General features: G+C 38.2%; 1 protein-coding gene across 2 annotated transcripts in view; it reads right to left on the reverse strand.

Moving 5' to 3' along the window:
- The window catches only part of MBD1 (methyl-CpG binding domain protein 1), a 65,090-nt gene that overhangs the window by 47,000 nt on the left and 2,669 nt on the right, over window positions 1-15,421 (reverse strand). For both annotated transcript variants that reach the window (XM_015824343.2, XM_029285754.1), the window contains exons 2-5: window positions 5,209-5,354; window positions 2,293-2,407; window positions 1,643-1,690; window positions 50-378 (exon numbers count right to left, since the gene is read on the reverse strand). In XM_015824343.2, the coding sequence (XP_015679829.1) occupies window positions 50-378; window positions 1,643-1,690; window positions 2,293-2,407; window positions 5,209-5,318 (602 nt within the window). In that variant the 5' untranslated portion in view covers window positions 5,319-5,354. The remainder of the gene's footprint in view (window positions 1-49; window positions 379-1,642; window positions 1,691-2,292; window positions 2,408-5,208; window positions 5,355-15,421) is intronic.

Below are 15,421 nucleotides of genomic sequence, written 5' to 3' on the forward strand. Positions count from 1 at the left end.
CTAAGAGAGTACAACGATCTGTTGGTAATGGGACAAGGGAACTACTCACGCTATAGCTTCCTTTGGATTGCTCTCCTGCAATGTCACATCTTCTATATTTCCTGGAGAAGGAATGGGTGGAAGATGCTGCCGATAATGTCGCTTGCGGGGCTTTGATACTGGTTGATCCAAAGTAACAGGAAGCTCTGACTGTTGACTCTGCATATTGACTTGGTTCTCTCCCAGAAACTCTAATTCCAGGTCTGAAGGTTTCTGGTATAGAAGCCCCTGTCCTGGAGAAGGCTGAGGCTCTAGAAACATCTGCAAATAAGGTGGTTTCTTGGAGGGTAAGGTGGTTGTTGCCAGATGCAATAGGTGCTTTTTGCCACTCTTTTTGACCTGTTGGAGGAAGAAATAGAATGTGGTCTCTGCCCTATGACAGACTCGTGTCTGCAAATAAAAGCTTACTTCCAAGGTTAATGGCTATATAAGATCCATGCTTCACCTTCACCCAAGTGCCATTTCTGAATCCAAAGACAGGATTCCTATATATCAATTAGTAACCAAACTGTTCCATCCGTGAAAATTTTTGACCAAGGACTAAAAACCAGGGAAATTAATCAATTGTACAAGCCAAGCCATGACTTCTCCAGACCATTTGCTTTTACATTGCTTCACCCAGGCAAAGGGCACCTGTTAAGTACTTTCTCATTCAAACACTGAAATAAAACATCGTAGGACACAACTTGAAAAACCACGGGTTAGAATCTTCCCTTTGCACAGAAAGAGTGGTAAACAATTATCCTTATAGTATTTTTAATCACATGGATTTCCATTTGTAACGGTATGTGGGAATGACTTTGGGAGATAGGAGGAAGAGCCACAGCCTAGACCAGTGATAGCGAACCTTTTAGAGACCGAGTCCCCAAACTGCAACCCAAAACCGACTTATGTATCGTTGGGTGCCGGGTGGGCGTGGCCCATTGGGTGGGTGTGGCCCATTGGGTGGGCATGGCTGTAGTGGTAACGGTAAACTGGGTGGGACTAAAAAGTTCAATCAATTCCAACTTTGCGAGAGCTTTTTTTTTCCCGCGAGAAGTTGAAATTGATTGATTGAACTTTTTTTTTTTTTTGCACACGGCAGCGGAGGCGTGCCACAGGTTCGCCACCACAGGCCTAGACAAGGGGCTGATAAAACAAAATTTGAGTTGGAAGGAGGAAGAGTGGTGAAAGCATCTCAAACAGGATCTTCCTTAGTTTTTGGGGAGAGTAAAAGTGAGGAATGGGAGGGGTATTTTCAGACTTGCAAGAATGTTACCCCACTATAAAGAGAGAGCTAGTACTCCTGGTTATGGTTGTTGTCTGGATAACCTCGCAAGGCTAATATCCATGGAGAATAGGAGGCAACTAAGACTGTTAAATGATCCAGAGAACACAACTAATTTATCACTTGAGCAGAACATGTTTTGAAGGTACTTTTTGGAGGCTTCATCAAACAGCTTTCCAAATTGCTCACTAGTTAATTTCTATTCAGCCAAACAAGTAAACCAATCATGCTGATGACTTTCCATCTCTTCTGCTATATCATATTTTTCCAGTTGGCAACCAAACTACCAATCTAGATATCATAATGTTCTGGCTTGAGAAGACTATGTACACTCACCCTCTGAGGACTTCCTTCAGTAGGTGAGAGGGGTGCTGAGGGCAAGGCCTGCAACAGGAGATAAGAGGCAGAGAAGACAGTTAACCTTAATATATACTATCACTGCTACTAGGCATTATAGTCTAGTTATTTGTTCCTAGTTTAGGAAGTCAACTAATATATAAAATAGAAATTCAAGCATCCTTCAGCCGATGGATCACCTCAACTATTGACTTTGTAGCAAAACTAATTAAGCATGGTCTTTCCCCCATAAGACAAGGATAACAGATGCTCAAAGAAAAGGATCATCTTGTACAAGTGGAGAAAGATCACCAGTAATCATAGATCAACTACTACAGGTAGTCCCAACTTACAACCATCCATTTAAAAACCACTTACAATGGAAATTCTGTTCCAAATGTAATCATAAATTGAGGATTATCTGTATATCTCAGATTAAATTATCTCACAAAGTAATTATGAAGATAAAATATAGGAAGGGCCGGGCACAAACAAAATAAACATAAATTTAAAAAAATCTACTCTGGAAAAATAAACAACAAAAATACTTAAAAATCTGGGATTAATTGGAAGGTGGCAGCCATATGACTCTGACCAGAATTCACAGCAACTAATTAGGCTATCACAGCCAGTGTTACCTATAATAATACCTCTGTGTTTGGCTCAACAAAAATTCCTCTCCTGTAATCAAAATCAGTCAGATCCCGTGAGCATCCCAGCAATCTCAATAACTCCACTCTGCTGCGGATCTTCTCTCCTCTGGGGCTGAAGAAGAAGTGAAGCTATTATTAGAAACTTTCAGAAAAAAATACAATGAAAATAAGAACACCTGATCTGAATAAATAGGAGGCAACAGGAATTCAAAAGCCACCTTATATCAAATTTCCATTTTCTGAAATAAGTTCTATTAGAAGACCAACGTGGATGCTAAAAATGAACCAAGGTCTTTGTTAGTATATATAATTTCAGGCTTTATGGGAAGCAGGTCACCTAATATCTTAGCAACAGTAACCAAGAGTTCTGTCTTATTGTTCCCAAAGAAATAATACTAGGAACCATCTGCCTTTACCTATTTTCAGAATTCATTTGATCTTCAAGAACCATCTCCTATCCTCACAGTCTTTAAGAATCTTTAGTTGCTTAAGAGCACAGAATATAGTAGGGGGGAAAAGACAAAATTAATATAGACCCTTTCTCTATGCCCACCTCTTCTGCTCCTCATCCATCCCTGGCTAGAAATCTCTTATTTGGTCTTCATATCCAATTATAATTATATCTAGTTGACCTCATCTGGGCTCAGAAACTGAATTGGATTCGTTGATTGCTACATGGATGGGAGATCAACAAATACAACGGATGGAGATTAGACTGGGAGGTTAGAAGGTATACCCATACTGTTTCTAAAAAGCTTGACATGTTCATAAAGTGTTCAGGAGTCAAGATAAACTTAAAGTAATGCTTAGCCTTAATGTAATGTGTATATATTTCCCCCTTGGATCTATCTTTATATAGTTATTTTTCTCGGTGGTGGTGATGGACATAAAGATAGAAGAGAGTTGATTTCCAAATTGGTGTTTTTCGCTAACATTTTGACTCTCTAGTAGGAGAAACTGACCTAGGCTGTATTACTGAACGCCAAGAACCAGGATAAATTAATACATTCTTAATTATGCTGTATGTGGACTTCCAGAGGAAGAAATGGCAGACTTAAGATGGCTCCATGAAAAATGGACTATGGTGAGCAATAAAGAGCTGGTGAGTAGACCCAGTCTTTGAAACTCTCTAAACAAATAGAGGATGAGAAATCACCCACAAGTACTCCAGACAGTTGCTCCTCCGAAGGAGACTGCAAGTGATCAAAGACCTAATTACACTCGCCACATATGAACACATTGCCTGTAGATGTAGACTTTATATTTATTTATACACAATAAAGTAGTTTAAAATAAACCATGATAATTATATAAGTGTATTAGAAGTAAATGTATACATATTTGCATATTTGCGTCATATAAAATCAAAACTGTTTATCATTATAATACATTATATTTTGATTCCTTTTTCCTTTTTTATTGTATTTTTTCACCTTTTAAAAGCACTTGTTATGCATTTTTTCCTTTTGGTGATGTGGTAATTTTCTTTGTGTTTTGTTTCTTTTTTTCTGTTATTATTTTTTTAAATAAATAAATAATTTTAAAACTTGGAAACTAGAATACATAAACCTGATTAACAGCTACAGAAAGATGCAAAATATTATAATATTGGAGGATACTGAAGAATACTTAATATCAACAATGTCAAAAACAATGTTGGGTTCTATGGATAAACCCATGGATATGTCCAAAAGATGTTTTGGAAAAAAGTTTTATCTGAGAAGACAGTGATTAGGTTAGTAGTGAAAGGAGATCTACAAGTGACAGGCTACATGAATGACATGGAAAAAAAATGTTTTGGTTGGACATACAAAAGAAATCGGTTGATTTTTTTTAAAAAATCAAAAGGCAATTATAAATAATAAACTAAGTGAGTAACCTAGATAATTATTTTACATTGGATTTACAAAAAAGGGTTTCTTAAAGCTTGGATGAATCTTGGGGTAAAAAAAAAATCAAAGTAAACCAAGTTCTGTGACACAATTTGAATGAATTAAAGATTACAATTGTTGGAAATAAAAGGAAGAAATATAAAGTTGCTTTATTTGATCAAAATTAATATAAATGTGTTATTTCTGGCAATATTTAATGAACTGTTGCTGAGAGCACAACTGACATGACAATGCTTTATTTGTTTATTGATTTTTATATTTGAAATAAAGGTTGGAAGTGTCTTCTGTATAGTTATTTTCTTCTTTACTACATTCTTACTTTTCTTTCTTTTTTCTTTCTGTTCTTTACTTTTTTCTTTTCCTTTATACTTTTTACTCTTTTTTCTACTCTTCTCTTAGTTCGCATTAACCTTTATTGTTGCAATTAAATTCTTTAATAATTTTTTTTAAAAAAATTGTGGTATACTGTTGTCTTTAATATGCCTGGCGTTCTTTGCAGATATGGCATATAATAATTATAATGGAACTTCTATAGAACATTTACATGCAATCTCTCAATAATCACTACAACAATTCTCCAGGTAACCATATCTGTCATACAGAGTAGGGAAACAAGGTAGAATAATAATTATCAAGGGACAATCTAGTACATTCTAAGTCAAAAAGATACAGGAGTTTAAGTTTGCTGATGCAATATTCTTTGTTCCAATCAATTTTTTATAGAATTTAGGGAACTCTCACATATATGACAACCTTAGATGAAGTAGAAAAAACAAGTAAGAGCAACAATTCATGGTAACAAATGACAACAGTATTTCTCTGAATGGAGAAGACAAATGTTTGGAAACAGACCAGATGACAATTGTTGCCCTGAATAAATTGAGCAACCATGAAACTCCAGAATGCTTCTCACCCTCAAAGTTTACCAAATAAATGGTTTGGAAAAGATTGAACGCTTTTGCCTAGGGATGAGAAACTTGTATCACTATCCTTTTCCCCATGTGATTCCAAACAGAATTACCTTATATAATAGGTGTCTGAATGTCCACTCCTTGTTCCACTTTTGCGCAAAACTTCACGACGTTTCCAGCCAGGGCCCAAGGAGGGACAATCTACCCAGCCGTCTGTCATGTTTTCTGCTGGGATGGAAAAACCATTGAAAAGGCCCTAAAATGATAGAGAAATTGAAGGGTCATAACAATGACGTTGAAGGAGAACTTACAACAAAATTTTACAAATATGCAAATTATAGGAGGAAGAGGAGGAAGGATATACGGATATGCAAATTATAGGGAGAGAAGGAAGAGAAACAAGATGGAGGAAGAGGAGGAGGAGGGGGGATATATGGATTTGCAAATTATAGGGCGGGAGGAGGAGGAGCAACAGTAGCAGAAGCAGCAGAAGCAGCAAAAACAGAAGATTCATTACCAGCAATAAAGTATTCAGTGATGCAGAACTGGAAGAGATTTAGGAAAATTGTGAAAATGGAAGACCCCAAAGCAACCTCCCAGGACACATCATAGAGCAGGGCTTTTCAACCAGTGCTACGGGTACCACCTATGGTACATTGGCACCTGGCAGGTGGTACGCGACCATCCTAGAAAAGTGGTAGTGGGGGAGGGGAATGAGCTGAACCAGTGGCAGCAGCGCACAAGCCTGAGTGAGAGATGGCTGGAGCTGCAGCGCTGTCAGGGCTCAGCAGAAGCATCAGGATCAGTGCATCTTCGGGGCTATCAGGGCTTAATGGAAACGCCAGGATCAGCGCCAGGCTCCAGCTGGAGCTCGGCGCTGATCCTGGCACTTCTGCTGAGCCCAGAAGAAGCGTCGATCAGCTGGAATGTTGCAGCATCTCCAGGGTCTTGTGATTTACATTCAGATGCTTGGCAACTGATTCATATTTATGATGGTCACAGTGTCCCAGGGTCATGATGTGAAGTGACCAAAACCTGCTGCAACCACCCAGCAGACGGGGGGGATAAAAACCAAACACCCACCACCCCACCTCCGCTGCCAATCCTCAACAGAAATGCTCACAACAATGAAAACCTAGGACAGGAGGAGAGTGCCGCCGGGCAGGCAGGTGTCTTGCTCGGCTGTGGCTTGGGGGGCACTTTTTCCAGTGCCATTGTAACTTCGAACAGTCATTAAGCGAACTGTTGTAAGTCGAGGACTACCTGTACTTTATTACTTCCCCCCCCTTTTTTTGGGTCATCAAGTTTTTGATACCTTGCTAGGTGACTGGTGGTACTCAGATATTGCCATATCCTAAAAGTGGTACAATGCGTGAAAAGGTTGAAAAGCCCTGCTCTACAAGAATCTGAACTATTAACAGTTAAGGAAAATAGGCGGTAGATAAGAGTCAATGGAATTCAAGGTGGGCTGGACTTAGAATTCTTGTGAGCTCAAATGCTTTTGACCCCTTCCCCTCAGTTTGGTCATCTCATACAATATCATTTCAAAAACTGTAAAAGTAAATTCCCAGACGGGCGTATTGCAAGCCAATTAAGACAAAATCTCTTTGAAGCATTCCTTTCCTACACCTCCCACATTTGGGCTCTCCTGCCTCTTCTCACATCAATTAAACTGCTCCCATGTCTGCTTCCCATATCTCACAATGCTGCAATAACTGCAACAGAGAAGCAGGTGAAAAATCAAATTTGACTCTCCCACAAGATTCCTGATGGAAAAAATTGGCAGAATATCTGTGGTGTTATCAAAAACTATTCTATTCTGATGGCAGCAATCAAAAAAAAACAGATGGAACTTTTAGGATTCAAGTTCTCAAGTTGGGGCTAAAGAGAAAATGAACTTTAACTAGTAGTCTAATGAACAGCCTATTTCTGTGGCCTTGAACAAAGTTCAGAGAAACAATTTGCATGCTGCTAAAATTTGGAACGGAGTATAAATTTGAAAAAGAGAACTGATGACAAATACTGCCTTCAGCTCACCTTCTTGCCAGTATTCTCAATATTCAATATTAGGGTCAGTGTTTAACTGCAGAAAAAGAGGCTATGACATGGGCATCTAGCAATCAATCATTCATCCATATAATACCAACTATAATAAATGTAAAGGGAACTGTTGATCCATTCAAGACGTATAGGATGGAAATCAGGCCCCACTGGCCAATTGCAGTAAGTTTTACTAATTTTTTCAGGGAAAGTGTTACTTAGAAATATTAAAAAGACGTATAAGTAAGGAAGTATTTAGAAATGGCAACCAATTCAAACATTTAAGATAGTTTATGTAACAAATTGTCTATCAGGCTTTGTCTACATGGCTTGATTTTTGACACACCTTAAATGCTTTAAAAAGTCATGTAAACATCTAAATTCAGAGATAAATGAAGCAGAAATTTAGAATTTAATAGCAATAGATTCTTCTGCTGCTGTGGAAAAATATTTTTCTTTCAAGTTATTTATTCAAAACTGAAAACAATTTGGTAACAAAAAACATGAAAATATGTGTATCTTTTTCAATGATGCATCATCATCATCCAATTGTTCTGACTTGAATTGCCCATTTAAAAAAAATATTTAATTAAATAGTTGGTAAAAATGCATGTGATTGATTTTTCTTAAAACAATTTATACATATTTGCTTGCTGAAGAAATATCCAAAATAAGCAAGACGAATTTGGATATTCTATTACCTGTGTTGGAAACTAAATCTAGCTTAGTTCCTTCTTACAATTTCATAATTGTATCTGCTCGGTATGAAACATCACTGAACATTTTAAATTGAAAATTAATTAATATTTATCCAATGTAATGAAACCTGCATCAAACTTTATCTCAAGCAGCTTACACAGTTTCATTTGAAACATCATCATCTTCCAAGGTAGTGAAAAAAATTACAATTTAAACAATTGATATGGCTTTTCCCAAATAGTGTTTTAATCAACTTCATTTTAATTCATTGATTTAAAACATGTTCACTCTAATTCCACAATAGGAATTTAATCTAGGCATACCCCCCTGTGGAATTTCAGGTTGACCAAACCTGAAAGATCAATGGATGTTCTTGGAAGTCTAGTTAAAGATGAGTCTGGAAGCTGCAAATATATGCCAACCCCAAAAATCCAATGAATGTTTTTACCAAACGTAACCCTTTTCTATGCTGTTCCCTGAAATCTGGTTTTGACTATATCTCACAAGTTCAGAGCCAACATGTAACCGTATCTGCTATCTTTTCCATTTCTCCTGCATGGTATTCCTGATATTGGGCAGCTTGTTGGAATTGTTTACCATATCAGATTTTCCATAACTGTTGATCCTAGGTCTTGGTTACCTCCAGCTCCCACCACATCTGACATTTAACATAACTTTTCTTGGTAACTTCCTTTTCTATGCTAGGGCTCCTGACCTCTTTCTTGAAAGATGTCATTCTTGGAACTTACTCCTTATCTCAACTCTATGTGTTTGACTGCCTATCTATTCAGACCAGAGGAAAGAGGCCACCAAATTCAAAGGCAAGAGTGAGGTAAATCTTTAATGACATTAAAGTCTAGACGTCTCAATATGTTACGCATAAGGAATATGTGTAACTATTGTATCAGAAAGATGCAATACAATGCAAACAAACAGACCATCATAGTGTTCATTAAAAAAGAGAAAGCTGTGCATTGAACAAGCTGTCAGAATCTATTTATCACACAGTTTCTTCTCCATTCCAGATGGATTCAAGCGTATTGTTGCTCCTAAACACACAGTGGTCAAGTCAACTTACCCAGCATTTCATTTAAATATTTATGGACAGTTGACAGAAGTGAAAGAAGAAAGCTTGGGAAAACCTAGGTGGAAGGAGGAGTCCCATTTGAATCCTAAATATTTCTTTAAGTTGTAGAGAAGCCACCCAGTGAGTAGGTTCAAGCAGCAGAGCATTTTCCAAAGAAATGAAACAGAAACAGATTTCTCATCTCTTTTCAGTCCTACCACAATCAGTATATTAGATAATCAGCAGCCTCACTTAAAAGGAGCTAAATTTCAATGTGCCATGTATTACTGAGAGTTCTTCCTGATCACCGACATCCCTTGTTTTATACTGTGCTCACTTGAGTTCCACCAAACACTGTTCCAAAGGTTTTTGGCTTGCTTCCATAATGATAAAAGGTAGATTTGTGATCATTTCTCCATGAAAATAAAGAGATTAACTACATTAATCTGAGTGCAGCTCTGACACCAGCATAGCACCTAGTAGAAACCAACAGGATTATCATTCAATGGCCATAAAACATTCCTGTCGGGCTATGGTAGCTAGAAAATTCTAGCCTAATTTGACAGACTTGTTTGAACAGGAGAGCAAGAATAAAGAGATAAAAGGAGTTTCAAGTCTCCTGTTTTGGGATGCAAAAGAACATGAAACGTCATCAGATCCGACTTGGTACTTTGTGCATTCTTCATATTCATATTACACCTACTTCCTCAAAAACTCTCAATTATTTTCTTTGATTACCATTTCCTGGAATATAATAAAGAAATAATTTCTAGTTCTCTCTCTGAATGTGGGAACCTGGCAACTAAACTGCACAAAAACCAGAAAGAGAAAAAATGCACAGAATATTCCCATATGGTAGCAATACTCCAACGGACCACCAGCTATATCATGTATACAGACCAAATAAAATTTGGGCATAGCTTTGATAATATTTAATAGTATTGTCTATTATATTTAATGGTTATTACATTCTTTCTAAAACACAGTGCCCAGAATCATATGCAATATTCAACATGAAATCTGACCAACAGTAAAACATATTGGTTGAACAATTACAAGCAGTCCTCCATTTACAATAATTCGTTTAGTGACCATTTGAAGTTACAACAGCACTGAAAAAAAGTGACTTATGACTTATGCAACGACTGTTGCAGCACCCCCATGGTCACGTGATCAAAATTCAAATGCTTGGCAACCGACTTATATTTATGACTTCAAAGAATTTTGTACTTCAAAGCACACCAAACAAACCGCAGCTCTGCCTTGGGAGTCTTTCAGGAGGAGAAGAATGCTGCAATGTTCTTCTGTTGTTTAGCAACAGAAAATTTTGGCTCAATTGTGATCATATTTCTTTTCATCTAGTCACAGCTTATTGCAAGGAATCCTTGCTTAAGAACCCCAATTGAGACCAGCAACTCAGTCATTAAGTGAAGCCACAACTGTGCTTATGATCTTATTTCAATTTTCCTTTGCTTTCCTTATCTTTGCTTTCCTTATCCTTGATTGCCACTCCTGCCTTAACTGTTGCTCTGATGAAATCCATTTAACAGTTCTTATTTGGGGAGAAGACTAAAGCAGGGCTTTTCAGCCTTTTCATCGATTGTACCACTTTTAGGATATGGCAATATTCTAGTACCACCAGTCGCCTACCAAGGGTCAAAAACTTGATGACCCCCCCAAAAAACAGAAAAAAGTGATAAAGTACAGGTAGTCTTTGACTTACAACAGTTCGCTTAGTGACTGTTCAAAGTTACAACGGCACTGAAAAAAGTGACTTACCATTTTTCACACTTACGACCGTTGCGGCATCCCCAGGGTCATGTGATTTACATTCAGATGCTTGGCAACTGATTTATATTTATGATGGTCACATTGTCCCAGGGTCATGTGATCCCCTTTTACAACCTTCTGACAAGCAAAGTCAATGGGGAAACCAGATTCACTTAACCATGTTACTAATTTAACAACTGCAGTGATTCACTTAACTGTGGCAAGAAAAGTCATAAAACGGGGCAAAACTCGTTTAACAAATTTCTCTCCCCCCTTTTATATCCTCTCCTCTCTTCTCTCTCCCCTTTATATCCTCTTCTCTCCCCCTTTATATCCTCTCCTTCCCCCTTTTATATCCTCTTCTCTCCCCCCCCTTTATACCCTCTCTTCTCTCTTTTATATCCTCTCTCCCCTTTATATCCTCTCCTCTTCCCCCTTTTATATCCTCTTCTCTTCCCCCCCCTTTATACCCTCTCTTCTCTCCCCCCCTTTATATCTTCTCTCCCCCCTTTTATATCCTCTCTTCTCTCCCTCTCAGAAGGACCCAGGCAGGCAATGCCTTGCGCAGCTCCAGCTGAATCTCCAGGAGCTGTGAATGCTCCAACACTGGAAGTTTTTAAGCAGAGACAGGACAACCATTTGTCTGAAATGGTACAGGGTTTCGTGCCTGAGCAGGGGGTTGGACTAAAAGACCTCCAAGATCCCTTCCAACTCTATTATTGTTGTTGTTATTATTATTAGAAGAAATCACAATAAGCGGTGTAAAACAATCTATAAAATAATCATTTGATAGACATTTATACAAAAAAGAAAATACAGACTATACACTGAATACAAATTATAAGCATGTGAATAAAACACTCAAGTCTTTAATACTTTCTGAATTAGTACATGACTTGGAGCAGGAAGTTCTCAGACAGATTTGTAAAAAGCACTGGAAATTATTATTTTTATTTCTGCATTCACTTTTTTTCCAAAGATAGCCTGTAAAATGTATGGAGCAGAGAAGTGGGGAAAAAAATCTACATACCATGAGAACACAAAGTTACAACTAAGCTGTCTTTGAATAATATTTAAAAGGTATAAGATGCTCATAAAACACAGAGACAAGTGAAACTCTTACTTTTATTAGGGAACAAATTTTTCATACTTTTAGATATGTACCTGTTACGACACTTTCAAACTGAAGTTGATTTCTGATGATTGCAGCTATGCTATTTTTGGCAGATATTACGGATGTATTTTGTCACCATTCCCTTTCAGAATGTTCTTCTGGTTCTCCAGTATAGCCAACAGAACTGCAACAGCCTGTTCTATCATCTAAGTAGTAACTAGATATGATCTCATTTAGCTTCAGAGATCAGCCAAGGTAAACTATAGGTAGGCAATAAGCACATTCACAGGCAAAGAGTGGACTGCAGGTTTTTTTTTAAGAACACCTCCAAAGCATTATGCTAGATTCCGGAACATTCTTGAAAATAAAAATAAAAGTTGGGAGGTTGGTGATTTGCTTAGCAGTATATCAGCCTCTTATTTAAAGCTGTTTAAAATTAGAAAATTTGTAAACATTTTTAAATATAAAGTAGGTGGAGCTACTTTATATTTGAAATAGTTGAAATGTCTATGGCAGGGGTCCTCAAACTTTTTAAAAAGGCCAGTTCATTGTCCCTCAGACTGTTGGGGGGCTGGGCTATAGCTTGAAAAAAAATGATTATAGATTTGTAATTAGCAGGAAAAATAAATCTAGCACTTCTGAATTCTTTCCCCAAGGGGGAAAGGAAAGTTCGCAGCCTGCAGGTTGCTAGCGAAGTCGTCAATGAACGTAGTTATTGCTGCTAAAGGCAAGAATAAATAACGAATTAATTTTGCAGCTCTCTCCTGTTACTACATCATCTTACCTCCAGAATGTGGCCTGGGATTGCCCAAAGGGCTAGGCTAAAATCCGGTTGAGTAGTTTGCAGCCAGGTGTTCAGTACCTTGCCAATGTGATTTTAATAGCCCAGGAAGGAATAGTAAAACCGGAGGAAAACTTTGCAATCAATAAACCATGGTGGACTATGCTTGTTTTGCCCTATTTTGATTCTCCTCCCCAGCAGCAGCCCATCGATTTTAGAACTGCAGGGCCACAAAGATTTGCCTTCAGCCTCCCAATCCCTGCTTAGAGAGGGATTTGCATTTTGGCGAGGGTCAGGCCATATGCTCCCAATCAAAGGAAAAACCCCGAATCCAGCAGGCCAGAAGGCAGGCCAGCCACCGGTTCCTTCTCACCCCCTGGGCCCAGACGCAGTCACTGCTCATCGACTGCTCATCGCCATAGCTGAGGCGGGACTTGCAAGTACGTCCGCCTGCCGGCATAGCAGCGGGCAGGAGCACTGAGTGAGCCCTTCTTTGCAGGACGAAGCAGGCAGACCTATGCCAACAAGCCCGTTGGCATCAGGAAGGCTCTGAAAGAGGTAGCTGCCGGGGGGGGGGGAAGAAAGGAAAGCAGGAGGCTTTCCAGCAGGTGCTGCCAGGCCTCCAAACGCGGTGCTGCCCCTCCATTTTCCAACCCCAACATTTCAGAGTAAAGCTGGGCAGCCTTTGAGCGCCACTGACAAGCTGCAGATCTGCTATAGCCTCGGCTGCCACCCCCTTCCTTGGCAGGGTGAGGCTGGAGCACGCGGCCTTTAATTGGCGCTGCCGGCATGGCAGCAGGCGGGAGCGCCGCTTTGCAGGACGCAGCGGTGTTTTGTTTTGTTTTGATGCAGAAGCAGGCTCTTCCTTGGAAAAGTATACAATTAAAAATAACTTGTTTTTCAAAATAAGCCTGAGTTTCAGTTTTGTTGTCTGTATCTCCCAAATCCTGGACTTTAAAGAGCAGCCACAAATTAACTGTTCATTCTGCTGAAGCTATTACACGTAGTCTTCAACTTACAACCATTAGTTTAGCGACCATTCAAAGTTAGAACAGTCCTGAGAAAAGTGACAGGTGACTGTTTTTCACGCTTATAACCACTGCAGCAATCCCACGGTGACTGTGATCAAAATTCAGCCACTTGGCAACTGGCATGTATTTATGACAATTACACTGTCCCGGGGGTCAGGCGATTACCGTTTGTAACCTTCCCAGCTGGCTTCCAACAAGTAAAGTCAAAGGGGGAGGGAAGCCAAATTCACTTAATCATATTACTAATTTAACAACTGCAGTGATTCACTTAACAACTGTGGCAAGAAAGGTCATAAGCGGAGCAAAATTCACTTAGCAACTATTTTGCTTAACAATGGAAATTTTGGGCTCAAATGCGGCCGTAAGTCGAGGACTACCTGTATTGTCAATAATGAAAATAGAAGAGTATGAATTATTATGCATTATTCCTGCAAAATCTCAGCAACATTAAAAAAAAGTTTTTTAGATTAATTAAAGTCTGCCATGAGCAAGTTAAGGTCAAATGGTAGAAATAAGCAACAGAATACAAAGATACCCTTCCATTTCAAGCCTGCTAATTAAACATCATTTCACTTCAAACAGAAACTGGAAAAATGCTGTAGTAGTTATTCATTACTTTATATAGAATTTTAGAGTTTATCGCTAGTGTGTGTGTGTATTTGCTTTGTTATGCAAATACTAGTCATTTCAGGGTCAAAATGACAGCAATCAAACAATTGTGTACATTATTCTGAAATCCTTGAACAAAGCTGTAAGTATTAAGAAATAAAGAAATCTGGGTGAGAAAGGAGATGTGATATATTTTATCTAAAGATTTCTATCTTTTCTCAAAGTCTAATAAAAACAAACAAAATCTTTATTGCATATCAATGACTGTCACTTTCTAATATATCTGACATACATCAAATGTTTTGTACCTCATATAAAGAGGTTTTCCTAGAATGCAAACATTACAATTCAAATAATGTCTAGCAAATAATTCCCGATACAAGCTTTAAATGTTATTTAAATATTAAGAAATTTCCACGCATTACCTTATATCTCGTTTCCTCACTGCTCTAATTTCCCCTATAAACAGGAGTGTACACATAGGCATAAAGTTGAAGGAACTTTCTCTACAGAAAATATAATACTAGATTCAACTGTTTTAACAATTAGTAGTAGCATGGACTACTACCAAAGAAGTTCCTTAATTAGTTTGACTCATGGATGGAAATTGCCTTAAAACTGTGGTATGGACAATAACAACACCAATATCATTTCAAAATCAGACTAGAGTTCCTTTGCCACTAAGAATTATATTGTTCCCCTACAATTAGATCCTGAGGGTTACTGTAAAGGTATTCTTTTAGGAAATGAAAGTCAGATTCATATAGCAGATGGTCCTTGCTTAGCAACCACTCAGTAGTTCAATGACCAAACTTATGACAACAACACTGAATGAATGATACATGTGACTGGTACTCAAACTTACGGTTGCAGCATCTTGCAGTTACATGATCACCACCAGCAACCTTCACTGGAGGTTTCTGATAAGCAAAATCAATGGAAAACACAGCAGCAGATTGCAAATGATCACGTGATGTCATGCTTAATAACAGCATGGAATTCACTTAACAATAATAATCAAAAGAGCCAGAATTACTACTACTATTATGCGGTCCCATGATGTTGCATTTTATGACCATGACACTTAGCAATAGAAATTCCAATTACTGTTGTTTAATAAGGACTTCCGGTATAAATATGTAGCAATATAAATATGGTCCAATCACACAGACACCAATTGTTGCATAATTATCAATTAAAAATCATGTAATCC

Source organism: Protobothrops mucrosquamatus, unplaced genomic scaffold (assembly GCF_001527695.2).
Source record: "Protobothrops mucrosquamatus isolate PMUCROS unplaced genomic scaffold, P.Mucros_1.0 scaffold_13, whole genome shotgun sequence".
NCBI lineage: Eukaryota > Metazoa > Chordata > Lepidosauria > Squamata > Viperidae > Protobothrops > Protobothrops mucrosquamatus.